Here is a 21,294-nt window from a genome sequence, read left to right as displayed (position 1 = left end):
GCAAAATCGGCGTCCAAAAATACCGATTTCCGATTGTTATGAAAATCGGTATTTTGAAATCGGCCCTAATTAATCGGCCATTCCAATTAATCTGTCGACCTCTACTACAAACCTGACTCAGTTACACCAGCTCTGTCAGGAGGAATGTGCCAAAATTCACCCAACTTATTGTGGGAAGCTTGTGGAAGGCTACCCAAAAACGTTTGACCCAAGTTAAACAATTTACAGGCAATGCTACCAAATACCAATTGAGTGTATGTAAACTTCTGACCCACTGGGAATGTGATGAAAGAAATAAAAACTGAAATAAATCATTCGCTCTACTATTATTCTGACATTTCACATTCTTAAAATAAAGTGGTGATCCTAACTGACCTAAGACAGGGAATTTTTACAAGGATTAAATGTCAGGAATTGTGAAAAACTGAGTCTAAATGTATTTGGCTAAGGTGTATGTAACTTCTGACTTCAACTGAAAACCTGTGTGTGCATTTATGAAATCAGAGAGTGTGTGGATTTTTTTTTGTCAGTACAGAAGAAGAGATAGCGTGAGCAACAGGGAGAGTGGGAGTTGACAGATGTCTTTTAGAGTGTGAATGGGTTGGGTGGGACCTTAACATACACTACTTCATCTGTATAGTTAAAAGGCATTGCACAAGGTTGTTTTCACAAGTCACTTCTAAACTGTTTCATTATGCCGGCGCCTGTGTCTTTTTGTTTTTGTGTCTGACTCTGTGCCAGAACTTTGCTTTTGATTTATGTCTGCATTCATAATTGATCGTGGCTCTCGTGTGTGTGTGTGTGTGTGTGTGTGTGTGTGTGTGTGTGTGTGTGTGTGTGTGTGTGTGTGTGTGTGTGTGTGTGTGTGTGTGTGTGTGTGTGTGTGTGTGTGTGTGTGTGTCAGCACCATGCGTTTCAGTTTAAGCAGAGTAAAGGCCTCTGTGCGCCTTTATTTGTTTGTTTAAATGACAGCTTTTATATACCTGTCAATCACAAATACCCTGAGGGTAACAGGGAAGACATACACGCACTCACACTCCTTTTAAGTCTTTAACTGTTGACATCCCATTGTCTGACACACACCCTCTTTCCATTTAAACTGGCTTTCAGTCTGCCTGTTTTCGGTTCTGTATGGTAGGGTAATGTCACGTCTCAAGTTTCAAAACACTTTGAAAGGCCATTTTGGGAGAATTGTTCCTCTATTGTGTAGCTTGGTGGCTTTTCAAACACTCCCTCGAGGCGTACACTAGCTCTTATGTGATATAATTACCATATCGCCAGTCGTGCATACAGTAGCCTATATATTCAAACAACGTTATCTACATATTTGTTGTTTTGATAACATGAACTAATAACCAATGCCTGTGCGTATGCAAAAGTAATTTTGCAAAAGTTGTGCCATAAGAGCGCCATGATCATCATGAATACTACTGTGTGTTTCTAGACAACACCACACCTATCATTACATTTGTACATACCAATGGCTGTTGCAGCGGTTGCCCGAGTCACGGTTTTGGCCCCGGGTCACACTCACAGCCACTCTGTTTGGAATGCTGTGTGAGTCAGAGGACCAGTGTTCTGTACAGTGTTACACAATCAACTGTAGAAGAGGTGTATAGGACAGGCATCCATGCATGTGTCTAGCATGTGTGTATTTTATTTTATTTGATCTTATTTTACCAGTCAATTAAGAACAGATTCGTATTTGCAATGTTCTTATTTACAGAAAGATATTTTTGACGGCCTGTGTGTTAGGTTGTGTGACGTCTGAATACTGTATGACCCATAGTTTTGAAGGTCTGTGAGAATGTATCATGATAATAGTAATTAGCTAGTATGTGGGTGGTGCCATCAAGTCAGTGCCTTTGGAGAAGATTTCACCTCATTTTAACATTCTGTCATAAAGAAAACATGTTCAACTTAATAAAAAAAATCTCTAGAGGTTAAATTTAAAAAAGACTATAGTAAGTGCGTACTAATTGCCAAGTAAAGTAACAAGGTTGACTGTAGGAGGGTTGACAATTTCAATTTAAATCAGCCATAAATCTCCTAGTGACAGGGTGAATGTAATCTTGTTGTGTGAAACAGGGAGTGGCGATTGAACGTGAGTTTCACAAAAAAATGACATTGTTTGGGCAACATGTATGGGCAACAGGGTTGACTACTTCATTTTAAATCATTTATATTGTTGAAACATTTCTAGCCTGTTTAATCTATGGTCAACAGGGTTGACGTGTTGTTTTCGACCCACTCAGTTTTCCAACACAAAACACCAGAAAATGACCAAAAAGAGTAGAACCAGCTCACCTGCTTTTACACTATTATTTGACTATTATGATAACTATTAGATGTTCAATATTTATTTTGAATGAAATATTTAAAAAGGAATAGTTTCACCATATTTAAAGGACAGTTCAGTTCACGTACAGGGTCGATCTTAAACTGAGGGCCAGACTTAAATGAATCACTGATCACATCAAATAAATGAAAAATCTTAAGAAATTACTTTGTCAAAGCAACAAAAAATAACTAGGGCTTTACAATGATGGCTCCCCCGTGAATAAATGTTGGGGCTAAATGGGTTAAAATCTTCCTATAAGTCACAGAGCCATTGTTCTGTTTGAATGTGTTGGTTGTATTGTATTCTAGCTGGTGATGTTCTGTGAGGTGATGACCATGCAGCTGACTATATAACATTAAGACATGTTATAGCTATGTAATAATGTGTGTATGAATGTGTTGGTTGCATGTTTGTAGCTGGAGATGTTCTGTGAGGTGATGACCATGTAGCAGACTTCCTCTGTGACATTATTTTGAGGTTATGCTATGAAGGGTCATAAGAGGTTATAACTGTTCATTGTGTTGTAGCTGGAGATGCTCTGTGAGGTGATGACCATGCAGCAGACTTCCTCTGTGACATTATTTTGAGGTTATGCTATGAAGGGTCATAAGAGGTTATAACTGTTCATTGTGTTGTAGCTGGAGATGTTCTGTGAGGTGATGACCATGCAGCAGGCGGGCTACGTGATGCTGATGGACTACCTGCAGAACAACTACAGGGAGCAGCAGCAGCAGTTCATGGGCCAGGCCTTCTCCTCCTACACCGGCACAGAGGAGGTCCTCACTCCCAGTATGTACCTGTCTGTCTGTCTGTGTCTGTCAGAGGAGGTCCTCACTCCCAGTATGTACTTGTCTGTCTGTCTGAGGAGGTCCTCACTCCCAGTATGTACCTGTCTGTCTGTCTGTCTCTCTGTCTGTCTGTCTGTCAGAGGAGGTCCTCACTCCCAGTATGTACCTGTCTGTCTGTCTGTCTGTCTGTCTGTCTGTCTGTCTGTCTGTCTGTCTGTCTGTCTGTCTGTCTGTCTGTCTGTCTGTCTGTCTGTCTGTCTGTCTGTCTGTCAGAGGAAGTCCTCACTCGCAGTACGTACCTGTCTGTCTGTCTCCAATAATCCATTCAAACATCTGCCGTATTCACTCCTGGTTCTTGGCACTAACACCTGATTCAACTAATCATGGTCTTGATGATTAAGTGATGAATAGATTCAGGTTTGTTAATGCTGGGCTGGAATAAAGTCTGCTGCCAAGTAACTCGCAGACAAATAGAGCATTAATATGTATTAACGCTACATTGTCATTGCAACAGAGCATAGAATGCTTAATTCTGAGCAGAAAATAGCAACATATCAATAACAAACATCATAAATATATTTTTGACACTTTTGGTGGCCTATTAACATGTCATAGGTGGATTTTGATACATGTGAGGCAAGACTGGTAACCCAACTGAGAACCTGCAGCTTGTTATGGGCAAATGTAATCTGTGACACAAACGCACGCGCGCACACACACACACACACATATATATATACACACACACATATACACGGTACACTGTGGCTGTCTCACAGAGCTCATTTGATGTATCATACTATGACTGGGTCCTGACCCTAGTAAAGCCGTGATGGCAGTTTGATGTGTGTTTCCTGGTTAGACATCAGCATTAATCAGGACTTTAACTAGCATGTGGCATGCTGGCAGGCATTCAATATAAGACAGCATGTGTGTCAGCATCTGTGTGTGTGTGCCTCTCTTAATTATACCCGGACTCTCTATATCCTTGAAGGGAGAATTTAATTGCTGTGGATGCTTAGGCACCAGGCTAATATACTAGCCCCTCTCACTCTCTCATCTTTATGTCTCTCTCTCTCTCTTTCCCTACATGCCAGCAATGATATTAGACTCTCAGTTTAAAGTTCTCTCCCCTCTTTCTCACCTCTTTAGACCTGGTGGTCGCTAGGTGTTGCTAGGTTACTGTGGCTGCCCCCTCCCTTTCACAGAGCACTTTCCAAACGTCTTCGGAAAATGGATACAGTGCATTGAATATGATATATAATGTACATGAATAGGTGTGAGATGCACGTCACAAAACAAATTAAATAAAGAAAAGAACTGGAGAAAAATATTGCTGTTTCTTTGCTCCTCTCTGCCCTCTTGTGTTGAAAAGGGGTTAGTACAGAAAATGTGAGTATCTTTCTTAAATCCCTCAGCATCATTAAAAACATTAAATTAATGCATTCACCCCCTCACCACAAATGATTTCCATGGTCTACTCTTGTGGTGCCCTTATGACCCTTCTGGGAAAAGAGGATACTTATCTAAGTAAACTGAAGTGCAGGCTTAGATAATGTGTCAATGGTTTAGTTGTTGTCCTTGGCCATTGTCTCTGGTCTCATTTTGATTGATTTAAATCTCTTTCTCCCCCCTCTAATCTGTGTTAATCCCAGAGTCTCCGTGTGTCTGTGAGCTGCATTAGTGCCGCAGCACTAATCTTTGATGGTGACCTTTGACACAGGCATGAGGCACGGGTTTAGCTCTCTTAACGGGAGAAACACCCAGTTGTGATGACCATTATTCCCCCATGCAAATATTTTGGTTTTGGTGTCCGGAATGAAGTTTGACATTTATTCTACACAGCATTTCTTTGTACCACTGCAAGTGATTATTGTATGTGGAATTCTTATGAATCTAAAATAATTTAGATGTATTTATTTCTCGCTCTTTCTCTGTCTCTTCTGCCTCTCTCTCTCTCTCTGTCAGTCTGCAGTTCAGAGCCGGAGAACGTGCAGGCAGACCCCCATAACCTGACCAGCCTGCTGGTGATGTGGGAGCGGCCACGGGCGGTTTACGACGCGGGGATAGAGAAGTACTCAGTTACCTACAAGCTGGCCCAGGGAGAGGACCCTCCGGCCTTTGAGTACCTGACGGACGGAGACCAGGATGTGGTGAGGGACATTTATGTAGCGTGGGTTGATCACGGAACTAATGCTTGTGAGCTGGAGCTCAGCAAACTAACACGCAGATCACCAACTGAGGTCAATCACATTTTGGAAGGTTTGTGTGAATGAACAAATGAATGAGGGAATGGATGAAGAAACAAACAAAGAAAGTAAAGAACCATAGTATGATTGAAAGCAAGAACAGATCCTACAAAGGTATAACCCTCCACATCGCCACCACCCTAAACCCCCTGTACTCCCCTCTCCCCGTCGTTCCCCAGGGGGCCATATTGCAGGACCTGATGGCCAACACCAGCTACGTGGTTCAGGTCATGGCGGTCTGCACCAACGGTCTGTACGGCCGCGTGAGCGAGCAGCTGACTGTCGACATGCCGATCGACAACCCCGGTAAGAGCGACCGCGACCGCCAATACGTCTACACAGACCGTACATAGGGGGGGTTATACTCTGCCGTAGCGTTCTGCTGACATAGAGAGTAGAGACCAAACATAGACGGTTGATCATTTGCAAACCAGTTCCCTTTACTGTATTGCTTTAATGGTAGGTCTTAACAGCAAAGTCACACTTACCGCTAGTGTAGTCTAGTTAGTCAGTCAGTCAGTTTGCCGATAAGATGCCCTGAAGGCTTCTCAGATAGAGTATGAACAGATTGTGTTAAGGGAATTCTGAAGAAGTTAAAGATGTAGTTCTGTCGTCGTTTCTGATTGGTGTCCACGTGGTGTCCACGGTGTCCGCAAACACATTTCACACCCACCGAACTCTCACTGGTTTCCAGAGCCACTTCTGTTTCCCTAGCCATCTTGGCCATGCTCCCTGTATGACGTTGTTTGTGATTTGAGAAGCCCCCCCCCCCCCCCAGTCTCTCTGTGTCTTCTCTTTGTCCAGTTCTGTTCCTTTAAACATGCACCCAGTTCCTCTATGTGCCACAGTAAATGTACCGCGTGTATTGTACTCTGTCCCTGGTGAAATCTTCTGTTCATCTTTCTTTGTACCCCTTTCAAGTGTGCTTTGATTTCTAAGACAAAAGAATATCCCCCTCAATCTGTTTGTTTAAGGTCAAAGGTTATTCCATGTGTACCTTCTATGTCACACAAAATATAAAAAATGGCACTTTTGTTTTGAAATGGCATCTTTTCCTCCTGTCACAGTAAGATCATGTTTGCTTGTGTGCAGCATTTGTATGAAATGATGGGTACTCTGTATCTCCTGAATTGTAAGTTTATAATAAACACATTTTGTCTTGCTAAAAATACTCTGCATCATATTTCGATGTGCATGAATTGTATACACTCATCCAAATGACTTGAAACAATTGTGTGACCGAATGTGCTGTGACAATTGTGGGGACAAAACAACTCATTTGTGAATCGTGTTTGTGAATTCATTCATTCATCCCTTCCCTCTCCACTTAACTTTTGAAAAACCCACCTCATGCTTTACAAACCCACTCTGATCTGGCCTGAGGCCTCCATGATGTGTAACTTAGTCCCATCCAGGTAAGAGGATGTGTGTGTGCGTGGGCCTGTGTGTGCATGTGCATGGGTGTGTTAACACTCAGTTTGTGCTGACGCGGAAGTACTACCTGTGGATAACTTTCCCTCCTGTTGTTATTTCTCTATCTATCTCTCCCTCTCCCTCTCTCTCTCTCTCTCACCTGGTGAGACAGCAACATATTCACCACGATTTCTAATATAGGTTCATACTATCTAATGATTTGCCGCTTCATATACTGTGGACCCATTGAAAGATGTGGATATCAAGCGTCCGAAGATTTTTGTCAAGCCTCTATCCTGGACCTGAAGACCAATCTGTGAATTAAAATAAAGTTTTGCACCCAATTCATCAAAAAAATACCATCAAAAACAGAATGGTTTTCACAAATACTCAATCTGTTTGTGTGTGTGAGTGTCTCCTTATGGTTATTCTTTCAGGTACATTTTAAAGTACGTTTCAAGTAAAGTGTCTGTCTGTAAGAACGTCGTTGGGTTTGTCAATGGGGCCAATATCTCAGAATATAATGTCATTGTTACTAATTGTCAAAGTTGTAACTAAGGGCTCTGTTCAATCCGCATCGTGGAAGTTCAGCTTCACAGCGTGATTGAAATTTAAAGGCAATGTTCCTGCTTTAGCGGAGACTGCATTCAAATCAATCAAATACATTTTATTTGTCACATGCGCCGAATACAACAGGTGTAGTAGACCTTACAGTGAAATGTTTACTTACAAACCCTTAACCAACAATGCAGTTTTAAGAAAAATACCGGGGAAAAATAAAAAAATGAATGTAACAGTAATTAAAGAGCAGCAGTAAAATAACAATAGAGAGGCTATATACAGGGGGGTACCGGTACAGAGTCAATGTGCTGGGGCACCGGTTAGTCGAGGTAATTGAGATAATATTATTATTAGAGTTATTAAAAAGGGTAAAAAGGGGGGGATGCAAATAGTCTGGGTAGCCATTTGATTAAATGTTCAGGAGTCTTATGGCTTGGGGGTAGAAGCCGTTTAGAAGCCTCTTGGACCTAGACTTGGTGCTCTGGTTCCGCTTGCCCTGCGGTAGCAGAGAGAACAGTCTATGACTAGGGTGGCTGGAGTCTTTGACAATTTTTAGGGCCTTCCTCTGACACAGCCTGGTATAGAGGTCCTGGATTGCAGGAAGCTTGGCCCCAGTGATGTACTGGGCCGTGCACACTACCCTCTATAGTGTCTTGCGGTCGGAGGCCGAGCAGTTGCCATACAAGGCAGTGATGCAACCTGTCAGGATGCTCTCAATGGTGCAGCTGTAGTTCGAGCCGTGCCTGGCCGTGCAGTCATGAGTGAACAGGTATTACAGGAAGGGACTGAGCACGCACCCCTGAGGGGCCCCCGTGTTGAAGATCAGCGTGGCGGATGTGTTGTTACCTACCCTTACCACCTAAGGGCGGCCCGTCAGGAAGTCTAGGATCCAGTTGCAGAGGGAGGTTTAGTTCCAGGGTCATTAGCTTAGTGATGAGCTTTGAGGGCACTATGGTGTTGAACGCTGAGCTGTAGTCAATGAATAGCATTCTCACATAGGTGTTCCTTTTGTCCAGGTGTGAAAGGGCAGTGTGGAGTGCAGTAGAGATGGCATCATTTGTGGATCTGTTGTGGCGGTATGCAAATTGGAGTGGGTCTAGGGTTTCTGGGATAATGGTGTTGATGTGAGCCATGACCAGCCTTTCAAAGCACTTCATGGCTACAGACGTGAGTGCTACGGGTCGGTAGTCATTTAGGCAGGTTAACTTGGTGTTCTTGGTCATAGTGACTATGGTGGTCTGCTTAAAACATGTTGGTATTACAGACTCGTACAGGGAGAGGTTGAAAATGTCAGTGAAGACACTTGCCAGTTGGTCAGCGCATGCTCGCAGTACACATCCTGGTAATCCATCTGGCCCTTCGGCTTTGTGAATGTTGACCTGTTTAAAGGTCTTACTCACATCGGCTGCGTAGAGCGTGATCACACAGTCATCCGGAACAGCTGATGCTCTCATGCACCGTAAACGCTGCATATGTCGGCTCAATCGGAAATTACCTTTCAATTTATATCACGGAATCTGTAATGCTTCAGCTTTACAGATTGATTAGAGCCCTAAATTGAAGGCCAGAAAAAAAACAATCACACAAACCAATGTCTAGGCTGTTATCTTCCTAACTTGTCAGACTGTTGACCATAATATGTTGAGATATATCAAGTATCAGTCTTAGTTATTTATTTGTATGAACATACTTACAGTAACCCAGTGAGCACAAGACCTCCCAAAAACGTATTTTGCTCTTTATTGTTTCCAAAATGTTTCTAACGCTCTCATCTGTGATTATTTTCAGAGGACACCCCTGATCCAGATTCTACTGGATTTGCAGAGGAAGTAAGCATTATATGACATACATTTTACTTATTTCATAATGCAATGTGGTGATACTGTCTGTAGTGCACTGCAAGAAAAAACATTAATCTAAACATAGGACAAGGAGTAGTGTCTCATAATATGTGCATCAGTATATGTGGTGTGTGACTGTGTCTTCCCCACCAGGAGGACTATGGACCCCGGGTTGAACCGGGTGAAGACCAGGACAATGACATGGACTGGACCACCCCAAGCTCTACGAGGACCAGGCCCAAAACAACCACTGGCCTACCAAGCCTCCCCTTGCCTGGTATCAGAACAACCACCCCTTCTGTCCAGAGGAGAACCACCACTCCAGGGTCTCCTTTCAAGACCACTCAGCCCAACCGATCCCATACGTCCACGGCGCCGAGTGTAAGGTACCGCACCACGACCAGAGCTCCAGCAGAGGGGGCCGTCTCACCAGGCAGCAGAGGGAGCGGGAGTACCCAGAAGTATACCACAACAGCGACCATGCCGCTGTCTCGCACTGATGACGTCACCACTTCCTCAACCAAGAAGGAGAAGGGCAGAGGGGTGGCGCGCCCCGTGACCATCCCAAGCGGCAAAGGCAGCGGTGTTTCCATGGCCATCCCTCTCCAGGAAAGCTGGACCGTGGCCACTTCTTCCCCCTCCCTTTTTCAGGGGGTACCACCACAGCCTACAAGTCCCAGCATGCCCTTGTTTTCGTCCACTGCCTCCTCCTTCGGCAGCGTTCTCTCGCAGACCACGCAGCCGGTGTTCAACGGTGAGATCCTCCCCTCCACCCTTCCTGTATGTGACACGTCGACCCCTGGTTACCCCGGCTCCGCCCCTAGCAACGCCCCCACCGCCTGCCTGCATGCCCCTCCTTCGTCTAGACCTGTGTCGTCTGTGACCCCTCCTGCTCGGGACTCCCCGCATGCTGCTACAGCACTGTTGTCTAGTGGTGACTCATTCCTCGCTCCCTCCTCCCCCTCCTCCCCCACCCTGTCTCTCCTCCCTCACCCCTCACACCCCCTGTCTGGTTGGGAGACCGTAGTCTCTCGTGGTGTTGGCGATGAAGGCGATGATGATAGTGGTGATGGCGATGTGCTGTCTGGTTCTTCGTCCATGGCCTCGGGTGACACTGCACTATTTAGTGACACTCCCCCCCTTCAAACTCTCCCTGACTCGCCCGTCGAGTGGGACCTGTCTGAGCTAGCCTCTAGACCGCTCCCTGCAGCCTCTCTCTCCCTGCAGCCTTCTCTTCTCCTCTCTAGTGACTTCTCTCTGTCCAGGGCCACCCCGGGAATCACTGACTATGTCTATGGCAGGCTGGGGGACTCTAGTTATGCTACGAGCGGTGTAATAGAGTCTTCTCTGTCGTGGGTTGTTGATGGTGGCGGAGGGTTCACAGTAGCTAGCAATGGTGTGGAGTCGTTGTGTACCTGCTCTCTGGATGGCACCTCGTCCTCTTCCTGGTTGCATGCCTCTCCTCACCTCCCCCTGCCCACGTCTGACTGGGGGGCGGCTAGCCTAGCACTCTACTCCTCCGGTAGCGACTTAGACCATCTCATCCATTCATCTCTGGCGGGCTCCACCAACCCGTCTGTAGGTCAGCCTCTCTTCTCTTCCTCCTCCTCTCCTCCTGTTCCTCCTCATCCTCCTCTCTCCGGTTCCCATGGTGACCTGCACGTTTCTGTTACAGCCACGCCGTCCCGCTCCAAGGACCGCTGGGTCTCGGCCCTCCGAACCTCCGCCCCCTCCTCCTCTTCCTCCCCCGTCACCCCCACCCTCACCCCTGACCTGCAGACGGTAGACAGTAATGTGTCTGGCTCGACCCTGACGGGAAAAGCCCAGGAGGAGCTAGATGCAGAGTGGGACAGGATTCAGAGTTCAGCCTCAGCCTCGGCCTCAGGGGAGGGAATGCTCCCTTACATCCCCACCGCCCCCCCCTCATTTACCTCTGAGGTTGCCGCCTCTCCCGATTCCGACAATGATGAACGCTCCTCTGCGTTTTACTTTGAGAGTGAGAGTGGCAGTGCCGTCGCCACGGAGACGGCGGGGAGCACGGCAACAGTATCTGCGGTAACTGCGGCGGTGCCCTGGCCGCTAGGTGGGGAGGAGCAGAGTGGCTCGGGACAGGGCGAGAGCCCATACGACAACGAGATGTCCTCAGACTTCAGTATCCCCGAGCGCACAGAGAGAGACTCTGAGGAGGAGGAGCCAATCGCAGGTAAAACAAACATCCACAAGGGGGCAACATCTCCCCGTACATCAAGGCACAGTGCTGCACCTGTTGGATTGGGGAAAACGACAGGTTCCATGATGCCAATGGAACAGGAAATACTCTGGAATTTAGGAGGCACATCACCTAACACACCACCTGTCTACGATAACTAAAATCCCATAAGATGAAAGTGTGTGTGCGAGTGTTTGTGCCTGTGTGTCTGTTCACCATCATGGCCTTTCTTTGTAGAACAAAGACATAACTTTTTTATACATTTTGATTGTAGACCTCCTAACAATTTAGATCCAGGCCGCTCTACTGTGTCAGGTTCATGTTGAAGTTCACAATCAGTTCCATAGTCATCATCATTTCAGTGTTCTTTGTTATGTATTTTCTCTGTGTCTCTACTGTTTATTTGCTGTAACATCATGCGACATCCTGTAGAGGGCAGCAGATCTCTTGCAAATCCCAACTCGCACCAAAATAGATTGTTTGCCTTAGCAGACCACAAGTGGTCTAATTCTCCATTAAACAGTCAATGTAATTCACACAACACTTGAGACAGTCTCAGGGCCCCTGTTTAGAATCTTTTACCGATTTTTGACCTCTTTAATATCTTTGTCATCATTCAGACCCCAGACAAAACAGCTCATCGATAGAAGCTATCATCTGCATTTAAGTCTTTGCATTAGAAGCAGGCAGAAAACAGTTTTGCCCAATAGGTTTTTATGGTCTCCACTCATTCACACCTCTTATACCTTTGCTGCATTGAGAGTCCCATAGATTTAAGCCATTGTGTGCTTCAAGCTTCGAGCCAATACTCACAAACTAACCTTTAGTGCATGTTAACTTTGTGAAAGCATTTGTGTTCACTTTCATCCTTCTTATTGCCGCCATTGTATAAGGTTTAGAGAGGTCGCTAGAGGTTTAGATTTGTTAACTGAATGGGTATAAAGATGTTGAAGCAAAGGTCTAGGGTAGCGTTTCAAATTGAAGTCAACAAGTCTACGTAGTTCAAGCAGGAGCTCTGAATTAGTCGATGTATTAGAACACAAAGGTAAGTTGGACTATTCTTTAAAAGTGCAGTTTATTTTTTTTACAAAACGACAATACATGTAGTTCAAATGCTAGAGTAGTTTGATGCTAACACGTTTCACTTGCCAAGTGTTGTCTCACCTCTATGTGAAATCACATGTTTATATTGCATTACTTGCTCAACCTTTGCTATGTTTGTTCTTGAGAACTGAGTGCGTGTGTTGATTTACTGCTGAAGTGTTCGTGAGTCAGTATGTACAATGGCAAGAAAAAGTATGTGAACCCTTTGGAATTACCTGGATTTCTGCATAAATTGGTCATACAATTTGATCTGATCTTCATCAAAGTCACAACAATAGACGAGCATAGTGTGCTTAAACCAATAACACAAATTATTGTATTTTTCTTGTCTATATTGAATGCATAATTTAAACATTCACAGTGTAGTTTGGAAAAAGTATGTGAACCCCTAGGCTAATGACTTCTCCAAAAGCTAATTGGAGTCAGGAGTCAGCTAACCTGGAGTACAATCAATGAGATGAGATTGGAGATGTTGGTTAGAGCTGCCCTGCCCTGTAAAAAACACTCACAAAATGTGAGTTTGCTATTCACAAGAACCATTGTCTGATGTGATCCATGCCTCGAACAAAAGAGATCTCAGATCACTTAAGATTAAGAATTGTTGACTTGCATAAAGCTGGAAAGGGTTACAAAAGTATCTCTAAAGCCTTGATGTTCATCAGTCCACGGTAAGACAAATTGTCTATACATGGAGAAAGTTCAGCACTGTTGCTACACTCCCTCGGAGTGGCCGTCCTGCAAAGATGACTGCAAGAGCACAGCGCAGAATGTTCAATGAGGTTAAGAAGAATCCTAGAGTGTCAGCTAAAGACTTACAGAAATCTCTGGAACATGCTACCATCTCTGTTGATGAGTCTACGATACGTAAAACACTAAACAAGAATGGTGTTCATGGGAGGACACAGCGGAAGAAGCCACTGCAGTCAAAAAAAAACATTGCTGCACATCTGAAATTCGCAAAGGAGCACCTGGATGTTCCACAGTGCTACTGGCAAAATATTCTGTGGACAGATTAAACTAAAGTTGAGTTGTTTGGAAGGAACACACAACACTATGTGTGGAGAAAAAAAGGCACAGCACACCAACATCAAAACCTCATCCCAACTGTAAAATATGGTGGAAGGAGCATCATGGTTTGGAGCTGCTTTGCTCAGGGTCTGTACAGCTTGCTATCATCGAAGGAAAAATGAATTCCCAAGTTCATCAAGACCTTTTGCAGGAGAATGTAAGGCCATCTGTCCGCCAATTGAAGCTCAACAGAAGTTGGGTGATGAAACAGGACAACAACCCAAAACACATTAAATCAACAACAGAATGGCCTCAATAGAGGAAAATACACCTTCTGGAGTGGCCCAGAGTCCTGACCTCAACTTGATTGAGATGCTGTGGCATGACCTCAAGAAAGCGATTCACACCAGACATCCCAAGAATATTGCTGTATTGAAACAGTTTTGTAAAGAGGAATGGGCCAAAATTCCTCCTGACCGTTGTGCAGGTCTGATCCGCAACTACAGAAAATGTTTGGTTGAGGTTATTGCTGCCAAAGGAGGGTCAACGAGTTATTAAATCCAAGGGTTCACATATTTTTCCCACCCTGCATTGTGAAAGTTTACACAGTGTGTTCAATAAGACATGAAAACGTATAATTGTTTGTGTTTTATTAGTTAAAGCACAGTGTGTTTTTCTATTGTTGTGACTTAGATAAAGATCAGATCACATTGTATGACCAATTTACGCAGAAATCCAGGTAATTCCAAAGGCTTTCTTGCCACTGTAGAAGCTGATTGAGTGAATGATTTGTTGTGGGAGTTGTGCTGTGTGTCTCAATAGTCAACATTAGCTCACTCCTCATCCATTGTCCCCTCCTTTTCTATTCTCACCCCACTTACAGAGGCCAGTAACAGCAGCCATGAGTCCAGGGTGGGTCTGGCCAGGGATAAGGAGAGGAGGGCCGTGGTCCCTCTGGCGGTGGTCTCCACCCTCACCTTCGTGGGACTCATCATCCTGGTGGGCATCCTCATCTACTGGAGGTAAGACCAGGAGGAGCAGGTGGAGGAGGAGAAGAAGGAGGATGGTTATTATTAGATCCATAATGATTATTATTAGATCCATAATCCATTATTAGATCCATAATGATTATTATTAGATCCATAATGATTATTATTAGATCCATAATTATTATTATTAGATCCATAATGATTATTATTAGATCCATAATGATTATTATTAGATCCATAATTATTATTATTAGATCCATAATTATTATTATTAGATCCATAATCCATTATTAGATCCATAATGATTATTATTAGATCCATAATGATTATTATTAGATCCATAATGATTATTATTAGATCCATAATGATTATTATTAGATCCATAATTATTATTATTAGATCCATAATCCATTATTATTTGATCCATAATCCATTATTATTAGATCCATAATGATTATTATTAGATCCATAATTATTATTATTAGATCCATAATCCATTATTATTAGATCCATAATGATTACTATTAGATCCATAATTATTATTATTTGATCCATTATGATTATTATTATTAGATCCAATTATGATGATGAGTATCGTTTCCGCACTGACCCCTCTGACCCTAAGCATCATCTGTATAATCGGACAGCTAAGCTACAGAACATGAACAACAGCTTCCTTTCTGCATTGATAGGCTCCACACACACTGGCACCAGTAAGCCTCATGCCTCCCAATGGAACAGCCCCAGGGCTGATTCCTGTCATATTGTTATTCATCTGTCACCGAGGATTGGGTCTGGTTGGTCCCCAGACATCAGGGGGCACGGGTGGAGTGAAACGGGAGGTGGCGTATGCAAAGGGGGGAGGGGGTTGACCTTAAGAACCTCATATTTGTCTGTCTCACTGGGAGGCCTAATCTTCTGTGACACGGGCCCAATCTCCTTCTCACTCTCACACACTTCCCCATGACACATCCAATATCTTCACTACGGTTTGATGTCTGGCTTTTCACATGAGCTTTGCTGTGTTTGGGTAGGTTCACTTACACATAACTGCCAGCATTCAGAGTTGCGCGTCTCCAGGTATAAAGACATTTTGTTAATACTGTGAGATCATAGAAAAATACTACTTTTCCCTGTGGCGGCAAACTGACCGGTCGGACAGTAAAATAACCAACTTCTGCAATCCAATCAAGGACACACTTTCAAAAATTTAAACACTTTTAAGACTGTACATTTCTCATCCACTGGGCTGGAGACGTGACATATTGTTCATGCTTTCTGCCCTGTTATTGTATTTTCATGTTAAGCCGTAGTAATCTTGGCGCTGCTAAGGGATTAAATCTGAGAGATGTACCCCACTCAGAGTGTAGAGCGTTGAGCTTGGGGCTCGGGGTCGTCCAGGGGTTGGGGAACAGGGCCTCGGGTGGAATAGGAGGGGGAAAGGGCCTGCGTCTCATTATGTCCGACATGGAGGCGTTGTGTCAGCGTCTTGTAAAACGAGTGGAGCGAGGCTAAATTGAGGTAATCCCTTCCGTGTGGCATCCTTGTACTTCCCCTGGTGACACGGTGTTCATTTGGCCACCCCATAGCTGTGCACTTGGGTTTAGCAAAGTGTGGACATCTTTTAGAAACGCAAACATGTTATCTACTGGGGACATCTCTTTGCTGGTTTTGTCGTCCAGAGTAATCTGTGTGGTGATGTCCATTTTTGGGTAGCTGAACACAGGCTCATCAAAAAGAAATCCTGTTAAAAACTTGTCAGAGATTAGAAGGATTTTTTTTTTCCTGTGTTACGGACAGATTACCATGTGTTCGCCAACATCTGTGGTTGTCTTTGTATCTTAAAAAACACAACAACAAAGTGTTTTTTAGGCCTTTCTTGTCTCTGAGCGTGATCTTTTTACGTCTCAAAAATATATCTACAGTTATTGTCTTTTTATTACATTTTACTCAATCATAACACCAATATTATTATTGTCTTTGTCACAATGAGATGGAAAAAAGCTATATTTTTGGGGGACAAAATGTAAAAAATCAATGGCAATAGGTCACGGAGACAAATATAAAGCTTTTTTCCATCTCATCTAATACAAGTTTATTAACTTATATCATCGTACATATGTTTCCACAGAAAGTGTTTCCAGACTGCCCATTTCTACATAGAGGACAACACATCGCCCAGAGTCATATCTGTTCCACCCACACCATTGCTTACAGCTACAGGTAACCATCCTGAGACAAGCACACTCTCACGCAACACACACACACACACACACACACACACACACACACACACACACACACACACACACACACACACACACACACACACAGATAAAAGTGTTAACAAGCACAGAGCCATGTAGACAGTTATCCTCTCCATCTGTCCGTGTTCTATATTTTCATCAAGCCTACCTCTGTCATTAACACTACCTCACTCAACATCTGCTTCTGACAGAGTATGGGGTTTCAAACATTCATTCTGATAAAGGACTTTTGTTGATCATCTCAATAGCTTTGCTCTCTGCCTTTCAGATGAACATGAAGCCCTTACGGTGAAGCAGTTTGTCAAGCACGTGACAGAGCTCCACCACACCAACGCATTCTCCCGGGAGTTTGAGGTGTGCTGTCACATTCTGTAACCTTTGCTCCCTCAGATCACAGGATATAGTTTATGACAAAAACACAACCAGTATTTATTGGTTACGTGTTTCAAGTCAGCTGTCTACCTGTTTTTTAGTTAATGCTGTTCTGTGTGTATCCATCTTGCGAAATTGTTACGTGTCGTTTGCGATGTTACACGGTGGCTGCCATTATTTTAAGGTCAGCATGCAGAAACCTTATGGGGCGGTAGGCTATGCACTGTGATGGCCATTCAAACTCACACTCTCTCTCATGCTACATGCTACAGGCCCAGATTCCTCTGAGGAGCCATGTCTGTTGTCCTTACCACTGAGACTTACAAATGTATCATAATCTACACTGCATTCATGGATGTTGATGTTTCTCTGGCTCAAGTTAAGATAGGTTCAACTGGATATTTACCATTGCTTACCATGTTAAATCCAGCTTGGCATTTTATCAGTGCTGTGTAAATGCATACATGTGTAAATGTTGTCAATAACACAAAAATAGGTTTGTAAGTCAAAGCTAATATGGACATTAACATGGTACATGGAGTGAATCTGAAAGCCACTTTCGAAGCCTTGTTTATCGCATGAACAGTGTCTTTAAGTTGAGATTTGCCCATAAACCGTTTTCTTGTTATTTATTTGGACTTTTTTGCTCACCTTGTGTCATGACATTACATTGCTGTGCTTTTTGCATTCTCACTCCCCCTCCATTAGATATTGAAAGAGTGTTACGAGGTAAGCTGTGTCTCCCTTTTCTCTTTTGATTCGATTATTTCTGTAGTAATCGTGTGTAGATGTTTGTCACATTTCCAGCTGCCCATGTTGACGTTTTTGTCATTGATGACACATTTTTGTTTGGCTGCATAGTAATGGAGGATGGTGGGATGTTAGGGGTGGAGTGATGAAGGTCATGTGTTTTTTTAGGAGGTGCAGGTGTGCACGGTGGACCTGGGTATCACCACAGACGGCTCCAACCATCCAGACAACAAGAACAAGAACCGATACATCAATATCCTGGCCTGTAAGTCAAACATGCACCTTCAAACACATGTACACACACATACATTATTGAATGCAACCAGCTTATCTCTTTCCTCCTCTACTCCTAGATGACCACAGCCGAGTAAGACTCTCAACCCAGGCTGACAAAGATGGGAAGAGTGGAGATTACATTAACGCAAACTACGTTGACGTAATCAATTTTTGTTGCATTTCAATCTGCACAATAACGTCAGATGTTAGCAGTGTTATGAGGGCAAATGTCTTGTTGACGTGTCAGTAGATAATCTGTTGTTCACTCTCTTTCTCTTTACCTTCCTCTGCCGCCCTTCCCTCCTCAGGGTTTCAACAAGTCCAGGGCCTACATCGCGGCCCAGGGCCCTCTCAAGTCCAGCACCGAGGACTTCTGGAGGATGGTGTGGGAGCAGAACGTGGGCGTCATCATCATGATTACCAACCTGGTGGAGAAGGGACGGGTGAGAGACCGGGGCCACCTATACGCTTATACATATTTAGTAATAGTTTATAAATAGTTTATTCATGCTTATCCATGAAAGTATACGAAACTGTTTTGTTGTGTCTCTCAGAGGAAGTGTGACCAGTACTGGCCCCTGGAGAGCCAGGATGAGTACGGTGGTTTCCTGGTGACGGTGAAGAGCAGCAAGGTTCTGGCCCACTACACCGAGAGAACCTTCACCCTCAGGAACACCAAGGTCCAAAAGGTTAGAGGTCACACAATTTACATCACACTTACCTCTCATTCACCATTAATAGTTTCACCTCTACTTCCTCACATATATTATCTACTTTGGTTGCACCTGCCCTACAAGTCAGTTGAAGCACTTCGTCATTACAACTTTAGTTTCTGAACATTTCGTATGGAACTCACGAATCCCAAGTGTCAAAGTGACAGCCAAAGTCCCATCCTGTTCACCACTTCCTGTTTCCTCCCACCAACCCCAGGGTTCACTGAAGGGGCGTATTAACGAGCGGACCGTGACACAGTACCACTACACCCAGTGGCCAGACATGGGCGTGCCTGAGTACACTCTCCCCGTGCTCACCTTCGTCCAGACGTCCTCCAAAGCCAGGACAGATGACATGGGGCCTGTCGTAGTGCACTGCAGGTAGGAAGCCATAGATTTGCAGAATGTATAGAATAGCTTTGAGGTCAATACCGTTTTTCCACACCGAAATTACTAATTCAATTCAGTCAATTAAAAATGGCTCATCTTCTAGATGTGAATGATTCAATTTAGGAAGTAAATTTACATTCGGATTGGCATAGAAATAGAATAGAATGGACATGGTCCTCCATTAAATGCAATCTCTTAACATCCATTCTGTGGCTGCTTTCACCTAGTCCAGCTGAGAAGGTCAACAATTATTTCATAGAGAACTAGAGTGAACTCAAAATACCAGGATTCACAATCTATATCAGAACCTTCCTCTATCCAAGTACTTCACAATTCTCTATTGAAATGTGGCTCTTAAATGTAAACTAAATTGTATACCTCTGTGTGTTTCCAGTGCGGGCGTAGGCAGGACTGGTACCTACATAGTGTTGGATAGCATGCTGAAGCAGATCAAAGAAGAGAGCACGGTCAACATCATGGGTTTCCTCAAACACATCCGCACACAGAGGAACCACCTGGTACAGACAGAGGTGAGAGCTCAGCCAGAGGGGGGGGTTGCACTTTTGGGACTTTTCCATTGGTGCCATTGCGCCAGAAAAGCTCAAATAAAGGCTTCTAAAGTATTTGAAAGAATACTTTTTGATCCCAGGTCTGATACCAAAAAGAAAACAGTGAAAACTATGATCAGTTGTCCTGTTACCTTTCCAGCACTGTATGAATGACAACACCCAACTAAGGCTTTCAACCTCTACTTTCCCTGTGCATTCAGGAGCAGTATGTGTTCATCCACGACGCCCTGGTGGAGGCCATCTTGGGCAAGGAGACGGAGGTTTCCTCCAGCCTCATCCACAGCTACGTCAATGACCTCCTGACCCCAGGGCCCTCCGGCAGGACGCAGCTGGAGAAACAGTTTAAGGTAAAGACACATGCTTATAACAGCTTACAACAAGTCATAGGGGAAGTATTTGCATTACAGCAAAATGTACAACTGGTAAACTTTCCATAACAACTCCAGTAGGACATGAAGGGCCGAACTAAAAGTAAAACGTGCATTTAAAGGAGAATTTGTCAATGGGGTTTAAAGACAGTTTTAGTTTTTTTCACATCAATTGTCTTTCTTTGTCCTTTGAAAAGAGCAGTTGCAACCGCTGGCACATCATGTTTAAACACTGACAGTTAATCTGGTGCCACTGAGTACGTTTACATGCACACTAGTAATTCAATATTAAACAGATTACGTCAGTAAGCCGAATATGGCATTAAACACCTTGCTCTGCTTATCTTAATCGGTCATAATCGAAGTAAGTATACGCCTATTAAAACACCTGGTTTTCTGAGCAATCTTTCAAATTATTAGGACATGTAAGCAGCTTAATCGGAGTTCCAGCGGTGTGTTTGATCTGCACGTGTGCTAGCACGAGCAGCGCGAGTGAAGCTTCCATCTTTTGCACGAGTGAAGTGAGTTCGGAAAAACTGAAAGTATGTATCTTAGAAATAATTTTCACATACAAACTTTAAATATCCGAACTCAGAATCGAATAGGCTTCCCAAAAATAACATGGTTGCTGTGGTAGAACATATATTTAGATTGGCAATTTTCTGCATTTATCACAGTCCCATCAGGTAGTCTGATTTCAGATGTGTTTATGTAAACAGGATTATTTGGGAAATTGTTCTTCTTGGAAAACATGTAAACGTTTAAATCAAACTATTATATTAATCTGACTATTCACAATAATCATATTGTGTGCATGTAATCGTACTCAATGTGATTACAGCTGGTATCCCAGTCCAATGCCAAACAGTGTGACTACTCGGCAGCCCTGAAAGAGTGCAACAGAGAGAAGAACAGAAACTCCTCTTTAATACCCGGTGAGTTCCAGACAGGTTTGTTAATACTCTCCAGAAGTTAGAGGTAGTTTCGTGAGCCAATGCTAACTAGCATTAGCGCGAAACTACCTCAAACTTCCTTCATACTGGACTCAGAAACATAAAATGTAAAATCCCTTTAACAGTGTGTAGA

At 43.8% G+C, this 21,294-nt stretch overlaps 1 protein-coding gene across 1 annotated transcript in view; it reads left to right on the top strand.

Moving 5' to 3' along the window:
• Positions 1 to 21,294, top strand: part of ptprz1a (protein tyrosine phosphatase receptor type Z1a) — a 70,256-nt gene that overhangs the window by 45,476 nt on the left and 3,486 nt on the right. The window contains exons 8-24 of the mRNA XM_039017273.1: positions 2,980 to 3,130; positions 5,098 to 5,282; positions 5,558 to 5,684; positions 9,141 to 9,181; positions 9,347 to 9,947; positions 14,398 to 14,536; positions 16,635 to 16,726; positions 17,039 to 17,124; positions 17,851 to 17,871; positions 18,061 to 18,157; positions 18,246 to 18,328; positions 18,477 to 18,611; positions 18,723 to 18,857; positions 19,099 to 19,262; positions 19,666 to 19,801; positions 20,041 to 20,187; positions 21,050 to 21,143. Coding sequence (XP_038873201.1) covers positions 2,980 to 3,130; positions 5,098 to 5,282; positions 5,558 to 5,684; positions 9,141 to 9,181; positions 9,347 to 9,947; positions 14,398 to 14,536; positions 16,635 to 16,726; positions 17,039 to 17,124; positions 17,851 to 17,871; positions 18,061 to 18,157; positions 18,246 to 18,328; positions 18,477 to 18,611; positions 18,723 to 18,857; positions 19,099 to 19,262; positions 19,666 to 19,801; positions 20,041 to 20,187; positions 21,050 to 21,143 — 2,434 coding nt within the window. The remainder of the gene's footprint in view (positions 1 to 2,979; positions 3,131 to 5,097; positions 5,283 to 5,557; positions 5,685 to 9,140; positions 9,182 to 9,346; positions 9,948 to 14,397; positions 14,537 to 16,634; positions 16,727 to 17,038; positions 17,125 to 17,850; positions 17,872 to 18,060; positions 18,158 to 18,245; positions 18,329 to 18,476; positions 18,612 to 18,722; positions 18,858 to 19,098; positions 19,263 to 19,665; positions 19,802 to 20,040; positions 20,188 to 21,049; positions 21,144 to 21,294) is intronic.

The sequence above is a fragment of the Salvelinus namaycush genome, chromosome 21, assembly GCF_016432855.1.
Source record: "Salvelinus namaycush isolate Seneca chromosome 21, SaNama_1.0, whole genome shotgun sequence".
Classification (NCBI taxonomy): domain Eukaryota; kingdom Metazoa; phylum Chordata; class Actinopteri; order Salmoniformes; family Salmonidae; genus Salvelinus; species Salvelinus namaycush.
Note: the sequence above shows the minus strand (reverse complement) of the source record. Positions and strands in the feature narration are given on the sequence as shown.